General features: G+C 41.6%; 1 protein-coding gene across 11 annotated transcripts in view; it reads right to left on the minus strand.

Annotated features, from left to right (window-relative positions):
• The window catches only part of ABLIM2 (actin binding LIM protein family member 2), a 148,677-nt gene that overhangs the window by 82,354 nt on the left and 47,485 nt on the right, over positions 1-18,838 (minus strand). For all 11 annotated transcript variants that reach the window (XM_086746343.1, XM_086746337.1, XM_086746342.1 and 8 more), the window contains exon 3: positions 9,109-9,292. In XM_086746343.1, the coding sequence (XP_086602469.1) occupies positions 9,109-9,292 (184 nt within the window). The remainder of the gene's footprint in view (positions 1-9,108; positions 9,293-18,838) is intronic.

An 18,838-nucleotide genomic window follows, 5' to 3' on the forward strand; every position in this document is an offset into this window, starting at 1 on the left:
TTTATACATTAAAGAACCAGCACTTGTCTTCCCAACTTGGACCATATCAAAGTCCTTCTCTTAATATACATGCTCAGAAAGCAAATGTCAGTGAACTCTCATAAAAGAAAATAATCCCAGTTATAAACCCCAAAGTGCCTATATTACTTTGTTTGCCCTACTCGATGCAGCTCTCCTTACACTTAATTAAATACTTCCTTTTTATCAATGTCCTTAAAATAAAAAAGCTTTCTACTGTGAGATTTCTCATCTGGACATAGAAAGCGCTAAGGTTTCTTTCTCTAAGAGGACCAGATGGACAAATCACTTCATAATGCAGTAGAAGATGGCAAGGATTTAGAAACACATCCCACTCCACCCAAAGCTCATGTCCAACTAAATCCCAAGCGAGCTATCAAAACATAGCTTAAGTGGGGCACGAACATAACGGAAGCCTTCTGCCTCATGGTGAAGTCCATCTGATCAGATTATTTCATTAACATTTCATTAAAACTCTGCTTGATATCCCCCCACAAACACTATCAATTTCATACCAATCGAAAGGATGTCTTCAGTACAAAAGCTGCACAGATACTTCTTCCCAAGCATAAACATTATTTTGCTCCCAAACCACACAAAAGTGGCTTATTCTACATTTGTGTTGTATTGAAAAGAAAATTTTTATTACTTAAAAAGAGAACAAAAGCAATGCTGTTCTTTGTTTCTAAATAATGTTACGGAAGTCCATTTTAAACCAACTAAATCTGTGTTCAACACTGTCATCCATTTTGGACCACAGGTAATACTTTAAAAACTATGAGGACATGTGGAGTTTAAATATTGTTGTATCTTTGGATATCTGATAATGAATTTTGGTTTTCACTTTTTTTTTTCCTTCACCAAAGACTTAATACTTCAAATACTTGCTATCTTCTTACTTACCTAAATTTAAGCCAAGGGAAAATACTTTATGGGAATAGCCTTTAAAATTGTCCTGCTGTTTGACACCACAAAACGTTCCATGTGTGATTCTGGTACAAAGAGGCCCAACGCCATGTTAGGAGTCCTAAATTTCCACCTGTTCAAAAGAGGATTTTGTACTACTAATTTTACTCAACAGCCTGAGCAGAAGATGCCAACACTGTCTCTAGTATAACAGACAGTATGTGGTGGAGACACATTGCTCCAGTGAGCAGCAAGTCTGTCCCATCTCGCAGCAATCCAGCAGCAGGAAGCTCCTGTGTTATGTATATATTAAAAAAAAAAAATCTTCTTTTTAGGTAATAACTGTTATTCGTAATGGATTTTTATACTGCTTAAAGTCACAGAGCCTTCTAATATATGGAATAATAAAAGGGTTTCATGAACCTCAATAAACAGTTGCAGTTGAAAAGGACCTCTGGACATGAACATACATTAATTTGAATAAATATTATCAAATGTGATATACTTTTACATAGCTAATGAAAATTAATGACTAATTACTAGAAACTGTCTTAACAATGGAGTGATAGAATCCAAATGCTGTTCCAGTTTTCTGGACTCTCATGAGATGTCTCAGTAAAACAGCAGGCTTTGCACTGTTAAAAATCCTGGAGCTGGTGATGTATCGGAAGCCATGAACAATTCATTGCTTTGAAGAACGACCGTGACTGTTGAGCATTCTTGTATCTAGCATATGAGGAGCAGTAGCTAGAAGGATGGTTAATAAATATTTTTGACTCGATGATTTACCTAACAAAAATCCAGCTGAGCACAGAAGCCCATCTCAAACAGATGCACCAAGCATCATGTAAAGTAGAAGCAGAGATCAATCGCTTTGAATTGGCTTATCTGTGTCAGGCAATTAGCAAATCTGAAAGAAAATAAGTTAAAACTAGAAGAGAAGAATATGATAATTGATGTCCTACGCCACAAAGTCAGAGCTAGGTAGATGGCACCCCCAAAACGTGCCAAAGCTCAGAGGCACCACAGCATGCCACAGAGCTTCCTCAGAGAGGAGGGCATGTGGGGGCTTTCCTAGCCCACAAACATATCCTACTCGGCTTATTTTCTAAAAGTTTACTAACTAATCACAGTGTCTAATCACAGAGGGCAACAATTTCAATTCTCTATTAAGTTTTACAAAGCTGCAAGATACCTTGCTCTAGAAAAAACAGGGAAATCCTCCTTGGAAGTTGCCTGCCCAAAGGTTCAGGCAGACGCTTCCTTCCCTCGCTGGTCTTTTAAACCCATAATTAAGTCTCGGAGTTTGCTTCACTATCTTGTTCGCTGGGAATCCAGAATTCGTACACAACACATTCGCCAGTATTTCTGTAACATTCAACCTCTCCCTTTCACAAGCAGCCCTGCTTGAGGATTATGACGCCTGTACGAGTGAAGGCACAACAGAAGGTGGTAACAGTCAGTTAACGAGATTTCAGTTTCTGAGCTCTTTTAACTTGTGAGCAGCACTATATATAGCACTGTAGGTTAAGAGCAGCATATCTGCCTTTGAATACAATGACATCTCACCACCAGTCACCCACCAAACATTGCTGGGTATGGGTTTTAATTAGCTACTTATCCTTTAAAAAATATTCAGTGTGATTTTCACAGTTGGATAATCTATTTTTAAAACAAGAATTAAGAGCATCTTTAAAGGAGCTCTCTGAAATGACTTGTAGGATTTTAATACTTGTTCTATGATTCATTTCCCAGTGAAATTCCCTTTATCCACCTGCCTACAACATTTGTAAACCCAGAAACAACTGGAGCTCACCAACAAAATTATATTGTAAAACACCAAACCACCATCAGCCTAATTCAGGGTAATTTTGTGCTGGTGCTGATGCTGAAAGGTCTTGCCCTGGTCTTGTCCTTCTCTGCACCACGTCTCAACTTATGCAGCTGTGGGTAAGCCACTCAAGCCGTCTGGGTCAAAATAAAATATCCAATTTTTTTTTAAGAGTAGACGGATGGCCTTCTGTTCTTTAAGTTGTTGATCTGATTCTGTGGCTGAACAGTCAACTAAATTTGATATAAGAAAATTAACACAAGCATATGGTCAGGGTTGTGAGGAGAGCAAAGCTATTCGTTTCAGCAGCATACTGCAGTTACACTGGGTCAGGTGTAATGTCAGACTGCAACCTAAGGACCTACAGGATCAAATTCTGCTCTAACTCGTACCTGGTACAATCACATCCCTCAAGGTTACTTCATAGGGACAAATTTGACTTAGGGTGTTAAACCTAATGACATAAAGTGGACATTACTTGCTATCTACTGTCTACACAAACTTCAACACAGGTAAATGCTAAGTCCACAACCCAGGGAGAAATAATCCCATGTACCAGTACACCCTGGGGGTCAATCAGCTGGAAAACATAAAAAGATGTAGAGGTCCTGGTGGACACCACGTTGAACCTGAGTCAGCAGAGCACCCCTGCGGTAAAGAAGACCAACCATATCCTAGGCTGCATTAGCATCCTGCATGTCCAGGGATGTGATCTTCTCCTCTGTTCATCATCTGAGAGACTGCATCTGGAGAAGTGTGTACCATTTTCAGTTGCTCAGGACAGTATTTAGTGGAGGGAGACCAGTGGAGGTGGCTAGGTCCAGAGCTGGAGCACAGGATGCATAGGCAGGGACAGAAGGAGGTGGACTTGTTCAGCCTTAAAATGCTCAGGGGCGATCTTATTACTGTCTAAAACTACCTGATGATGTGTATATGAAATTGGAAACATGCTCTTCTCAAAGGTACAGAGTGAAAGGATAAGAGGAAGCAGACATAAGCTGGAACATAGGAAATGTCAACTCAATATAAGGAAAAAAAAAATAATCATGAACACGCCCGAATGCTGGAACAGGCTGTTCAGAGAGTCTGTGGAGTCTACATCCTTGGAAATATTTAAATGAATGCCATCAGCAGCATGCTCAAACTGGACTTGCTTTGAGCCAGAGACTGGACCACAGGACCCCCACAGGTCCTTTCCATCTTACATGACTCTAGCGCTATAGGTACCCTCCATATGTAAATCTGAAGACCAGCACAGCAAGACTCTTTGTTCAGGAAACATCATATATTCATAAATATATTTTGTTTAGAATCAAAATACCAAGAACACTCAGTCTGATTTCAAAACTTTGGTGTAAACATCCAGATGAAGAACCTGCTTCATGAGATGCTTTAAGAAGTACCCAGTACTGCTTAAGTGGGAATAAAACCTTTTCAAAATTCAGCAGCATTAAAAAAGCGAGCAATTAAAAAGGTTTAGCATATTTAAAAAGTCTGACATGATTGCTACATTACAGAACTAACTTAATTTTAACTTTGAATTTTAAATATTGTCTTAATTTCTTAAGACATACATACACAAAAGCCCTCAGCTTCTTTCTAGAAATAGCAGTGTTACATGTAGGACTATAAAATCCTTTAAAAAAACCCAACAAACCTTTCACTTTTCTGAATTTTTATATTCAATTGTCTGAAAATAATAGAAATACAAATGGATTGAGAGAAGTTTTAGATCTGAGTTTGGCACAAAACCCCTCCAAGAATACGTAGCTGCCTTTTGCCCTTCCACACATTATCCATCTCCAACATGGCACACATTCAACTTTTGTCAATATCCTGTTTCAAGAGAAAACTTCCTAAATTCAGACAAAACACAAAACTTAGACAATGGAATTCTGTAAAGGAAACAAGAACCTATTTGGTTATTAACCTGGAACATACGTGCTAATCTATTGCCCAGTTAAGAGTCAAATTGCCCTTCTCTCTTCACCATTTACATGTCACAAAAAGATGTATTTTTTCAACCTTTAATTATAAGAACACTGACATTAAAGGGATAACCACTATACACATTCATCCAACTGAGTGAATAAATGATCCCCCCAACTTTACCAATTATATTAACCCAGAAAAGCAAACCCCAGATTTTTTATACCCTATGCACACACAGCCTATCAGTGACACTGAAATCAGTCGATGTACAGTCGAACATTATGCAGACCATACATCTTACATATGCTTAATGCATCTATGCAACTTACTTCTGAAAATTTCATTTTCAAAAATATTATCACAGGTATGATTACCCATCTCTTTTTGAAAGACTCAATCTCCTGCCCTTTCCCCACCCTGCATAAGATAACCCTGGGAGCCATACAGTCCTGTCTCTGACAGCCATATAGGGTCTACGTGCACAATTTTTTAGTAAAACTCAGCTTCTGTTGCTACAGATAATTTTGTTTTTCTCCCTCTTTCTATTTCACTTTCTCAAATATGTGAATCTTTTGGAGGAAATGTCTTGGGCAGCCCTCTGGAGGACACAGTCCCTTCCAGTTAATGAAAAGGGAGGAAAAACTCTTTAGCAGAGCCTGTTGCAATAGGACCAGGGGTAATGGTTTTAAAATAGAGGGAGGTAGATTCAGATTAGACACAAGGAAAAAATTTTTTACACTGAAAGTGGTGAAGCACTGGAGCAGGTTGCCCAGAGAGGTGGTGGATGCCCCATCCCTGGAAACGTTCAAGGCCAGGTTGGATGAGGCTCTGAGCAACCTGATCTGGTTGGAGATGTCCCTGCTCCTTGCAGGGGGGTGGACCAGATGACCTTTGAAGGTCCCTTCCAACCCAAACTATTCTATGATTCTACAAATAAGAGTGCTCACCCACTTCCTAGGAATTCAGAGTAAGCAGTTAATCTGAAATATTTTTTAATGTATGTTGGTACTCTTCTACTCATTCTTAATTTTAAGCATTATCATCATGAAATGCAACGGCAGAAAACGGTTTCACGGGACTACAAACAGCGCTGGAAGAAACAGGGGCTAAAACCTCAGTCTTGAAGTCAGCAGAGCAAATAAGCAATTAAAACCTGAATTTGTTTAAGAGCTAACTGGTCAATGCAAATTAGAGAGAAAGAATCGCACAGCATGATACATTATACTGTACTTTTAAAAGTCAGTTTTTCTCTGAATACTAATTAATTTTTTTCAAACTTTGACCTGTGGCAGCTCAGGGAAATAGCATCCAAGTCCCAAGGGCTGCCCAGGAATAAGTTGGGTTTCTGACACTCAAGTTTCTTCACAGAGAGGAGGGTAGCAGCTCATCAACACAGTGCAGAGGGTCCCAGGGCACACAGCTCTTCTCTGTGACACTGGATCATGTGGCATTGAAAAGCAGTAATGGCACGAGCTGCAGAAAACGTTACTGGCTTTTTCCCACTAGCTTTTTCCAGCTAGCTGTATGCACATTAGATTTTCTCACTGATTTTACCATCTGAAATAATATACATTTCCCACTAGTTTCTGTTCAAATCTTACCTTCTCTGAAAAGAAGAAAAAAAGGAGTTGCTATTGTAACTGGCTTGCTGCTCAACACAGGAACAGTTTAAAGGCGTTCCTTCAGAGCTACAGAAATACAGGTTATAAAAGTGCTTATTTAAAGCACATAATGATTTTTTTACACTGAGGGTTGTAGAGCACTGGAACAGGTTGCCCAGAGAGGTGGTGGATGCCCCATCCCTGGAAACATTCAAGGCCAGGCTGGATGAGGCTCTGAGCAACCTGATCTGGTCGGGGATGTCCCTGCTCCCTCACTCAGGTGAGCTGAATTGCAATGCAGTGAAAATACTCACTAGAACATGCTACAGATATCATGTGTATCGAAGACATGCTAAAGCTTTTAAAAATAAAGTTCCCAATACAATAGTATTTCATATTAGAAAAAAAAAAATCAGAGATGTTCCCTAACCTTCTGTATAACTAAATAGTTGGATTAAAAGCTGTTTCACTCATGAAGTTTCTAATTGCTGGTATCTAAAACTTCAGTAGGAAGACCCAGATTTGCTTCCGTTGCTTTCCTTAGAAGGACACACAAATTCATGTAGTCTTCATCAGAGCCAACTAATGCCCTGCTGACGGGCAGGATTCAATTAGTGTCTCCCAGGGGGGCTGTAACACTGGCTTGTGGTGCAGAGCAGCAGAGGAATTCTGTCATCTGTTTATAGTAAAAACGCTGGACCAGTTCCTCAACTGCTTTCAGTCAGCATTGCTTCAATTACCCCAGTCTTTGCAAGCCAGACATAATTTATATTTTTTATGGGCAAGAGTGTCCTATCTAAACATCATCAGGATTTATTTTATTGAGTGTATTCTCAGTAAAACTAAGGTGAGTAGACTAAATACATGTGGTTTAAGCAGAAAAAAAATAACTTTTTTTTTGTTTGCTTAAAAAAAAATATTATAAGGCAAAAAAATAGAGCCATTTGATTTGAGGTACAGGACTGTAAAGCACACTACCTCGGCATTTTCTTTGGTGGGAAGAGTCAAGACTGTTTGTGTCCTCATTTCTTGCACATGGGCAGAAACCTTAAATAATGGGCCAAAAGCATGCCGTCTGAGGCAGCTGGCTGATCATGCCACTTACAGCCGGAATTTAATGTGGGTACTCTGTTAGAAATCTGACTTCCAGAAAGGCGTGAACTTGAGAGGTGGTGACTGCCTGACAGTGGGGCTGATCTGGCTCTCATGGAAGCCAAGCAAGGCTCTTGCCAGCTTCAGCAGGAGAACACTGGCAGCAGAAGGCACTTTGCACTTGTGACAAGGGTCTCCAGAGTGGTGCAGGATTGTAGAATCATAGAATCATAGAATGGTTAGGGTTGGAAGGGACCTTCAAAGGTCATCTAGTCCAACCCCCCTGCAAGGAGCAGGGACATCCCCGACTAGATCAGGTTGCTCAGAGCCTCATCCAGCCTGGCCTTGAATAGTAGTTTAGTCATATGGAAAACTGTTCTGAATTTCCAGGGAAAAAAGACAAATTGTACCACCAAGGTCTCAACTATCAGCTGAAGGATTGACTAAATACAGCCAGAGGTTATTATATCCAACTGCTTGACGGAAACCTAAGTTAGGTACCACACTGCTAAGTCCAGGAACACACAGGTAAATAATTTATACCTCAATGCTAAACCCTGACGGTGTGGCTGAGGATACAAGCACATTTAGCAGAAAAATGGAATCAACCAGCTTTTCGTTTTCTCTTAAATGAAGAAGTACCTCACTTTACAGAAGGTACTAGTGCTAAGAAGAGAGGTAGCAGGAATTAGCTGTGCTCCTCTGCAGAAGAGCTGTAACACTGATGGGCTGCAGGCCAAGAGCACGTGCAGCCAGTGAGATCCTCATGAGATCCACAATTACCCAATTAAATAATTTTTCCTCCTATTTAAAAAGAAAAAAAAAAGAAGAAGATTCTAGGTTTTCCTGTTATCTTCACTCTTCATGTTTGTTAAAAGTATTCAAAAGGAAAAAAAAACCTCCTATTAAACTCAGCAAAACTCACACCAACAGAATTTAATAGAATAAAGGCTTGTCAGTCTCAAGAATATTCCCCTCAACATGGCTACTTAATTATTCCTGCAACTGATATATTAAATTGATATCCTGCCATGAAACATAGTCATTTTAGAATCAAGTCCTGCTTCTGCATCAGCACAGGAGGACATCTGAGCTTGGCAGCCTTAGGAGCTGGGCAGCTTTGGCTGGCAGATGGCCACAGCGACACAAACACGCTGGTTTTGGACAGCAGTCACCTGAACGTGGCACCAGCACACACAGCATCTACAATGCAATGCCTCAGTGTCCCGTTGTGCTCTCCCTTTAAATGGAGGGCTACTTTTCTTGCACTGCTAAAGGCTCAAGTTTAGCCAGAAAAATTATTACATCATTTCCATTTGCTCCAAACTGCTATACCAGTTCGGTGCATTTCCTGAAAGTCTGATGGACTTAAGAGTTTCTTCCGGAAGTCTTCAACAGATTTGTTTGTGCTGTTTCCACAGAAGAGGCACCAGAAAAATAAAGCAACATTTGTGTTCAAGAGGTCTGATAGCAGAGGCAGTCACAGTTTCTCAAGTACTTTGAAAACCTCACACATAAGATACCATAAAACAGAAAAAGCATTTGGAAAAAAAAAAAAAGAGGCACTCAGAATTTTTTTTTTTTTTAAATTCTGCTAATTTTAAAGGAGTGGATAATAGAAAACAGAACTTTTTTTTTTCTATCTGTAGACTATAAGTTTGAATGCCTAGCATTGGTCTTTCAAAATCTAGTCTTTAAATGAAACACAACTTCATGTAGAAAACATACCTGCAGACAGCACACACAAAACAGTCTGGGTGATAGGTTTTGCCCAGTGCTGAGACCACTTCTCCCTCAATGAATTCATCACAACTGAAGCACCGTGTGCCATAGAGTCTCTGGTAGTCCAAAGTACAGATGTAGTCTCCCTGTCTCACAAAAAATCCTCCTTGAGCCAGGTCACATCCACAAGCTGCAGAAAGAGAAAAGGCAGACTCAGAAGGCTAGAAAAGCAAAGCTTGCTCTCTAAGATGATGCTGATTTTTCACCTATGATCAGCACGGTTCCCAGTAGAGTATTTAAGCACTTCAATATATGGGGCTTATAATCACAGTTGTTGCATCTGAAAAACACTACTTTTATAGTAAATTACATCAGTGATGTATTTTGTACACTAATAGTTTAGATTTATTCCATGTAAAAATAATAACCTCAGTGCAGAGGCTGCTAGTACCAAGTGAAGTTTTTAGGAGTTGAGTTCAGAGCTAGCATATACAACACCCATCACATTTAATAGGTTAAAGGAAACGCATAAAGGATACAAACCTTCAAAATCTAAAGCACCAACGTTAGAAAGAAATATATCTGACAGATTACAATTGTCTGATATTCCTCCTGGACACAAAAGTGCTTCAAATACTGCTCCCCCTAAACAGGGGGTCAGATGTGCATGGCAACTGCTGTGAACTTCCCCATGTTTACAAGAATATTTCTTAAATTATATCTTACGTTTACCTGATAAACGTCACTCACCAAGCATGAATTGGAGAGATCTTCAGAAATGGCAAAAGTAGAGTTTTTAATCCTATCTATCAATTTAAATTTTTAAGCTAAATCTGCAGGAAAGGGTTCAAGCTGATTAACCAAAGGCTTGTGAAACTCTTCAGGGGCTTTCTCCATTGCCCCAGGGATGGAGCTAGGCTGGCATTTTGAGAACATGTAAGATAGGAAAGAAGAGATACAACAGTCTGGCTAAAGTAATACAGAAGTAGACAGAGATGCAGAAGATGATCCTCATCCATATTTACCAGGACCTTTGAAAACAGGCTTGAATTGATTTATAAGGAGAACTGGAATTTAAAATGGTGATCCTGCTGCTGTGCTGACTACTACTTTAAGTTACAGCGTCACACTTGTTACTACATACTTCTGCTCCTGGGGACATGCGTGCAGGGAAGCCTTTCCAGCAGCAAACACTGCTTACAGTCAAACAAGGCTGAATAGACAACTGTGGCAGTGTCACAACTTGCTCGCAGTGCACAGAAGAGTGGGAATGTTGTGTACCAAATTTGGGTTGTGTGTACAAAACACTGCAGAGCTGCTCAGTGTCTTGGTCCCGAAATAGCAGAGGTACCTAAACATCTAAAGTTCACAACTGAAATTTCTACTTAGATACCTCAGAGTCCACAGGTATCTTGGTTTTTAAATGTAAAGCTTCCCAACTCACCTCAAAGCCTGTTTGCAATGCCAGAATCAGTCATCTTGCATCTAAATTATGAGAAACGATTCTCCGGCAGGCATGCTTGAGGTACAAGCACCGAACAGAAACTTCTACAATGCATAAGATCCTGTCACATTCATTCAAAACCACATTCAATCATCTGTTTTTTTTATCATCTTTCTTAGTAGTTAGAGACCACAGCAGAGGAGGCTTGGGCTGAAAGCCCTATTTAAACCCTGTGTGGACATTTAAATCCTAATTTTTCTCCCTGGAGATGGCCTCAATCACTAAGTCACAGAAAACAACAATCATGCTGAAACTATACTAGAACTGAAGAACCATGGGTTAATTAACCTTTCTTATAAGTCAAAATAATTTCAATTATATTTCATTTGTCATGGACAACAACTATGGATTAGATGATTGATCTTGCAAGACATTTTTCATGTGCTTTATCTCACAGGCTTAACACGTTCACTTTGACATTTTTCTTTCTCATCCTTGCTCAAATTTTTAGTCAGGACATGCTTTTTGAACAGACTTTTTGAAAATACAGCATGACTTGCTGAATAGTATGAGTTTCTTTCAGTCTATATATTTCACCTAGGTACATACTCGTGTGACAGAAGCACAAACCAGCTATGGACTTAAGACGATGCTGAACAGCAGGCTGAGCTGATACTGACGACGCACTAGAGCAGTTCTAAATGCTACCACACAGTGTTTACACCTGCAGAGTGGATCATAACAGTAAAAAGTTAAACGACATAACTGGGTTTCTAAAGTGAGCAGAGAGGGGTTACGTTCCCAGAGAATATTTCCTTACGCCAGCAGTGGCATACCCCACTGCAGCACAGCTGAACAAAGCCACCAAGAACCAGTTTCAGCTACAGAGCAGGGACTGACCTACAGATTTTGGTCTGTGCCATCCAAGAGGGACATGGAGCTGGGCTTCCATAACAAGGGGAAGATGAGGAGTTGATACCGTACCCACAAGTGACCTGCCACTGCTCTGTCGTGCCCTCTTGCCACTATTTACCTGCTAAAAGGAGCAGCAAGCACAAGGAAATCTCTCTGTTTTTAATGCTGATATGGATCTATAAGGGAGGCCAGGGCGACCAGGCGGTCTCACTGCTAACAAGGCCCCAGTGCTGAGATTCAGGGCAGGTGGGGCCTGCGACAGCCCCATCACTGGTGTGTGATGGGACCCTGTCTCACCCTGAAGGTATCTATCACCTCTGCTGTCACCAAGGTCACAATTACTACAGCTTGCTGTGCATTACTCCAAAGCAGTTTCCACTTACGCACTTAATCCTGGCTTCTCAGGGAACCCTGCAGTGAAACTGTTCATCTGAAGAGAGACAGAAAACCAAGGTATTTGGACTTCAAAGTAAAAGTTGAGCTTGGTGTCATCTACCCAGGCCCCTCTCTGCATTGCCACCACTTCAGCCTCCCTGTACACAGCGTGGCTGAATTCAGTAAGGGGAACACAAATTGCTCCACTAAGCACGGGCAAGCATGAGCTGAGCATGTATTCATCTGAACAGCAGAACGAAGATTGTTTTCTACCTCAGTTGTGCTAATACCCATTATGGTACTTTCCAATTAATATTAACAGATTCAGCCTGACAGTCACAGCAAGCACGCTGCAAGTGAACTCCACGCTGAAGTAACGGGTTCTTCTAGGGGCTTCTGATACACCCCACACTAGGGTGACATTCAGACAAGAAATGAAGTGGAACATGAGAAGGAAAAACAACATACTTGCTCCACAATACAGAGTTATTTCAAGATACCTGACTTTCTGTAAAAACCAGGTGCTGTAAATCTCACGTACCTGTAGTGCTAGAGCACTAGACAGGAAACAATTTGAAAAAATTAACAGGATAAGAGTGCAATTAGGTAATTGGCCAAGGCAGAGATGACAGTGTTTTGTGAAGGGGCAGCACAGCCCCAAGGAAGGCTATGAGTACAGCTGACTAATGACTACGGGAAATGCCAGCAGGAATAACGTTCTTGCTACAACAAAGCATACCCATGGCAATGACATGCACTATTGACCCAAAGCCCGTAGGCACTATCAGTGCAGAGAGTGATCCGGATATAGGGGGAGCTGGATACCTTGAGACATGGAGAAGTGATTTATTTCAAATGCACAAAGGGAAACGTCTTCCATTCAAAACAGGAGCAACAAAAAAATCCTTTCTGAGTGGGAGAAGGAAAGAAAGACTTGCAAATATTGGCAATCACAGAACAACTACAAGTCATTAATGTTTTGAAGTAATAAGAAAGGATGCACTGGGCCAAGCAGGTCCCACAGAGCTAGTTAGTACTAAAGATCATAAACCTTGTGAGCCCTCATCTAGTGCACAGGGTATAACTTGCTTAGTTATTTCCACAAAGACTGATTCACAGCAGAATATAAATAGGTTATAGTATAAATTTCTTTAGAACCAATTAGACTCGTAACAAATTGAATTGAGACTAGTAGCCAACATGCTTCTTTTTCTTCAGAGATTTGATAACCCCTTCCGCCGAGCAAGGCTATTAAACCTCCTGACATACGTCAGTGTGACTACTGATTGAGTTTAGTGGAAGAACATTTTTATTGTAGAGGATAATAATATTATTGAATATTTCTTTCACAAAGCTAGTCAGTTTTATGTCACTAAAAACATAACCTGTGAAGATTTTAGCTGAAGCAATCTTACACGTGCCATATTAAAGAAAAATATTTTTCCATTACAGCTTTTATATGAAAACAGCCTTTTCACACAAAAATGTTAGGTAGATTGTAAAATATTTCTTCAGAGAAAAAAAGCTAGAACAAAAAGATTTCAGACAGGCATAGCCATCACACAAGTTTTTATGTGTATCAGTGATACTGTTTTTGACATAGGTTTTCAGTGTTTTAGCATTCCAAGAGGTCTTGAAAATCATTTGTATCAAACCTTGATGCCACATTTGGCCCCTTAATCTCAATGCTTGTCAATAGCCATTAGTTCTTCTAGACTTCCCTCCAAACTGATGTGACCGTGTGCTCCCCTCTCCACCCCAACCTAACCACTTTTCCATAACTCTGCTCAAGTGATAACCATCAGTGATAGATGTGTCTGGTCATGATGGCTCAAAGTGGGTTTGAGAGTGACAGGTAACAACACAGTAGCCAAGGGATGGTGATGCGCCCCTCTAACCAAGTGCTGGTCAATGTCTGACTCAAGCCAAATTTGAAAGAAACTAACATCTGCAGGCGCCATGCAAATACAAGTATGAGACAGTTATCTTACTTCGTAAACAAGTGAGCAGCCCAAGAGCACTCTGAGCTCTCCTACACGGCAACAGTCTGCACGTTAGGATCTCCCCTTCGGTAAAGACGCCTCTCAAAATTACCCCTTGAGGTTGAGAGAATCCTTATCGCGTCAGATACTTGGTAAGTCAACTGGTAATAAGAGCGCTGAAACTTTGAAATCTGAGCTAAGTGAGATAAAGGATTGATTGTGCACATATAAACCAGTAAACCACTGGTCAAGCCTGGGACTAGGATCAGATCCAGCTGCATCAAGACTCCTCTCTGAGAAGGAGTTTAGAGAGCAAAGGAGTCCTTTCTGAATCTCATGACTTAATGAGAGGGTCTCCCAGACAGTTTTGTCTGACTCTGTCCTCTATGCAGTAAATAACCCAGTGTACCTTGCCATCCAATCTTATTAAATCACTGTCACATTTACCATTTACTATCAAACTTTTTCAACTCACTGTTTTATATCAAGATATTGTTGCTTCTCTCTTAGAGTGAAGCGCATCACTCCATTTGCGACAAATGACTAGCTAAAGCAAAACTTCTAAAAGAGTCCATTAATGCATTTTCTGGCACAGAAAACTGAGCAGGGTGGGCTTTTGTCCCTTTCTTTCCATCTTGTTTTGGCACATGCCCATAACAGAGATCATGTGTGTGACAGTTCACAGAGGTGCAACCCTCTGCAAAGTCTTTGTATCTATTAATGAATAAAGAAAAATCTAGCTTCTGAGTGAATCTTGGGCATAGGAGGGACTCCCTCCTCTTACTCATCTACTCTGCAAGCTGGGGATGTCACAGCTTTTCCAACATCCAAATCCTCCTCCCCTGCTCTTTCACATATTACTGCAGCTATACTGCCTTGGATATTAACAGTCCCAATTTAAAGCTGAGAAGACAGCATTGGTGGACAAGGGACGAGCAACTGACATCATCTACCTGGACTTGTGCAAAGCTTTTGACACTGTCCCACATGACATCCTTCTCTCTAAGCTGGAGAGACATGGCTTTGATGGACGGACCACTCAGTGGATAAGGAGTTGGCTGGATGGCCGCACTCAGAGAGTGGTGGTCAACGGCTCAATGTCCAAGTGGAGACCGGTCACAAGTGGCACCCCTCAGGGGTCCGTGTTGGGCCTGGCCCTGTTCAACATCTTTGTCGGCAACATGGACAGTGGGATAGAGTGCACCCTCAGCAAGTTCGCCGACGACATCAAGCTGTGTGGTGCCGTCGACACACTGGAAGGGAGGGATGCCATCCAGAGGGACCTTGACAGGCTGGAGAGGTGGGCCCGTGCCAACCTCATGAAGTTCAACCAGGCCAAGTGCAAGGTCCTGCACCTGGGTCATGGCAATCCCAGGCACAAATACAGGCTGGGTGGGGAATGGATCGAGAGCAGCCCTGAGGAAAAGGACTTGGGAGTGCTGGTGGACGAGAAGCTCAACATGAGCCGGCAATGCACTCTTGTGGCCCAGAAGGCCAACCACATCCTGGGTTGCATCAAGAGGAGCGTGGCCAGCAGGTCGAGGGAGGTGATTTTCCCCCTCTACTCTGCCCTGGTAAGACCCCACCTGGAGTACTGTGTCCAGTTCTGGAGCCCCCAACAGAACAAGGACATGGACCAGTTGGAGAAGGTCCAGAGAAGGGCCACAAAGGTGGTAAGAGGGCTGGAGCACCTTTCCTATGAGGACAGGCTGAGAGAGTTGGGGCTGTTCAGCCTGGAGAAGAGGAGGCTCCGGGGAGACCTGATAGCGGTCTTCCAGTACCTCAAGGGGGCCTACAAGAAAAATGGGGAGAGGCTGTTCTGTAGGGCCTGTTGTGATAGGACGAGGGGTAATGGTTTTAAAATAGAGGGAGGTAGATTTAGATTGGATATTAGGAAAAAATTGTTTACAATGCGAGTTGTAGAATACTGGAACAGGTTGCCCAGAGAGGTGGTGGAAGCCCCATCCCTGGAAGCGTTCAAGGCCAGGCTGGATGAGGCTCTGAGCAACCTGATCTGGTTGGAGATGTCCCTGCTCCTTGCAGGGGGATTGGACTAGATGATCTTTGAAGGTCCCTTCTAACTCTAACCATTCTATGATTCTAAGAGTAGCTTTGAAAACAGACCCACTAGCCATCCCCCAGGCAAGATGCTGTGCCCCTTGCCTGCTACTTCCATGGACAGAGACACTGTCCCACTGAGATGACCGTGCACACCTGCAGAGAGAAGAAATTAGGGAAAGGAAAGTTGGAGGTAGCCTAGGGATCATGTTTTAAGGCAACTACTAGATCTTATTCCCCTATGATACGGAGATATTCTCGTAAGATAAGTCAGCGTTATGTCACAGATCCACTCCTACCCAGCGCTTGTCATCTAAAATTAGTATCTCGGGGTAGGGTTATTTAAAACCTAGAAACAGTCTCTAACCATTACTGAAGTTCATCCTAGTGAAACAAGAAAAGCACTGCAAACACAGCACTTAGGATAATGAAGAGACTAATACTGAGTAACTCAGCTGCTTGTCTTGGTATTACCCCGTATACCAAGGCAATGCCCTATCCTGAACAGTTATGAGCTGCAGGAGTAATTAAGTAGTGAATAAATAAGTATGTGTTTCCTCTTACAGTATTTAACAGCAAGCCAGTACCTAGACATGCTGTGGGACTTGAGGTGGAAGATATCCACACCATTTCTGAGGAGGGTACCTTGGGACAGCTTCTCTGACAACTCAGTAATTCCACTCGTTAATGTGGTTTGCAGTTACCTGACACCAAAATACCTCATATAGATCTGAGGGGTTCCTCTCTTCGCTTAGGAACAGGCTACTTCTTTCCCCAGCCCAATGTGCGTAACAGCAACTGGAGCACTGTCATTTCCGCTATGTGATTTCACGGTCAATCTAAATTCTTTATTGCCTACAGCCTATAAAAATAAATAGCAGCAACAGCAATTAATTAATGCCCTTTAAGCATGTTGCTGGCTGCTATTGCACATCTTCAGTATTCCATGTGCACTGTACGAATATAAAATGCATCTCTATTTTCCTTGCTGGCAAATGAACCTACTGAAAGTAGATTCATTTTTTTGCTTTGTGCTGGGCCTGAAAATCAGTTGTGTACTGAAAGGCTCGAAGGATGCTACACTCGCCGTGCTGCTGTACACTACAGCAGGTTGTAACAGTAAAATGCACTGGTCGTCTTGTCATCCAAAACGGCTGGTTTGCTTTCAGCCTGCCAGACAATCAAGCGTTTTGCTTATTAACCTGCAACTGCAGGTACAAAGTATTTTTTTTTCTCCTTGTTCTCCTTGTTTTCTCCTTTTCTCTTTGTTGCCTGATATAAGCAACCAAGTGCGAATCCAACACAGGGGAGAGAGGCAGAGACCTCAAAAATCAAAGAAGGAATAAAGACCCATTCATAATGCTGCTACAGAGAAAACAAGAAAAATATGTCTGTTTGCTCAGAGCTAACTAAAAGTTTTCTTCCTCAGCACTGTGGCTTTAGGTCCATTTCTAGTATTTTCCTCCATCTCTGAGACGGTCGCCAGTGGCTGACTAAGATCCCAAGAATGACACGTACTATTTTGCTGACATAATTCTCTTTCGGCAGCTAAACTTCATTTCTTCACACACCATTGATGCAGTCTGGGAGCCCATTCTCCAAAAGCCCATGATTACATCTGGAACATTTCTCCTGGCCACTCTGCCTGTGAGAAGCAACGGCAACCACCTGGCAAACTTCCACCACTACAGCTTTGACTTAACTTCAAACTGATCTGCAACTAATTCCAAGCAGTTTAAGCGCGTCTCCAGAAGATAACTGTCACTGCGATACTCCTTCTGTTGCGTGCTCCAGTGCAGGTGAGTCCCAGTCAGCTTTTCACAAAGGTTTTTGGGAAGTCTTCCCCAGCTGGAAGTTTGCTGACCATGCAAAGTCTGCATGAGAACATCATCTCACTCACCCCCTTGGACAATTCACACCTGAAACTTCTGTCTCTAGGTGAGGCATCAGCAAGACAAAAGGAACCTTGCGATGGTATATAATCCATATAATCCAATCACTCATCCTAGGCAGGGGTGATAATATCTAAGTCTTTCCAGCACGTATCTGTGAAATCAAGAATACTCAAGCCTGTCAGTTACTGGTAGCATTTTAGCTACAATATCTGAAACACTAGCTGTATCTCATGGACTGGAATCTCACTTCATTTTGTTACAGTCCAGGGTAAACAAAAATAGGAGTACACAGCACTAGGAAAGCTGGGGGAGATCTGCTGGCACCATCCCCAGCTCCCAACCAGGAACTGAAGGAAGGTAGACAGTTCTTCCAGAGGAAAATCAGACCAGCTTTCTGGAGTGGATAAGATAGGGAGAACTATGGCTATACCTTACCTACCTTACAACACTTGACGATGCATGTACAGCACTGATAAAGCTAATAAAGGATAGAGCATACAGCTCATCTACACAAGCTCTCAGGCTAGACTGGCCATGATACCCATAAATTAATTTGTGGAGTACATACTTCAGTGCAGGAAAATCTTCAGGGATTCAGAATGCTCTTCTGACACTGACACACTATTAACGACTCAGGTGTACTAATTAAAATGAAGAAGAGTTTGGGGAGTTTCCTGAGCACTATGTAACTTGACTCCTAAAATTTATGGGAACTAAAAATCTAGTAATTTTTGCATTAAAAAGTGCATTTCCATTTTCCATTGTCGAACGTAGAATTTCCCAGTAGCTTAAAGACAGTGTTACTGGCCGATACAAGCTCTCCTATAGCATTACAGGCAACAGAGATCCTCACAACACTATATATATGGCTGTTCCAAGCTACCGAAACAACTCCCAGGAAAATCAGAAAAGTTGTCTGGTTTATATTGATTTATTATTTTACGGAATCAATCTGATTATTTAAAATTTACAAGCAAGCTAAAGAGATTTACGAAACAGAGTAATGGGCTTTAATCCATTTTCAACCTAATAGCACCTTAAGAGTTGATGATAAAATACTGCTGTCA

Source organism: Chlamydotis macqueenii, chromosome 4 (assembly GCF_036417535.1).
Source record: "Chlamydotis macqueenii isolate bChlMac1 chromosome 4, bChlMac1.mat, whole genome shotgun sequence".
NCBI lineage: Eukaryota > Metazoa > Chordata > Aves > Otidiformes > Otididae > Chlamydotis > Chlamydotis macqueenii.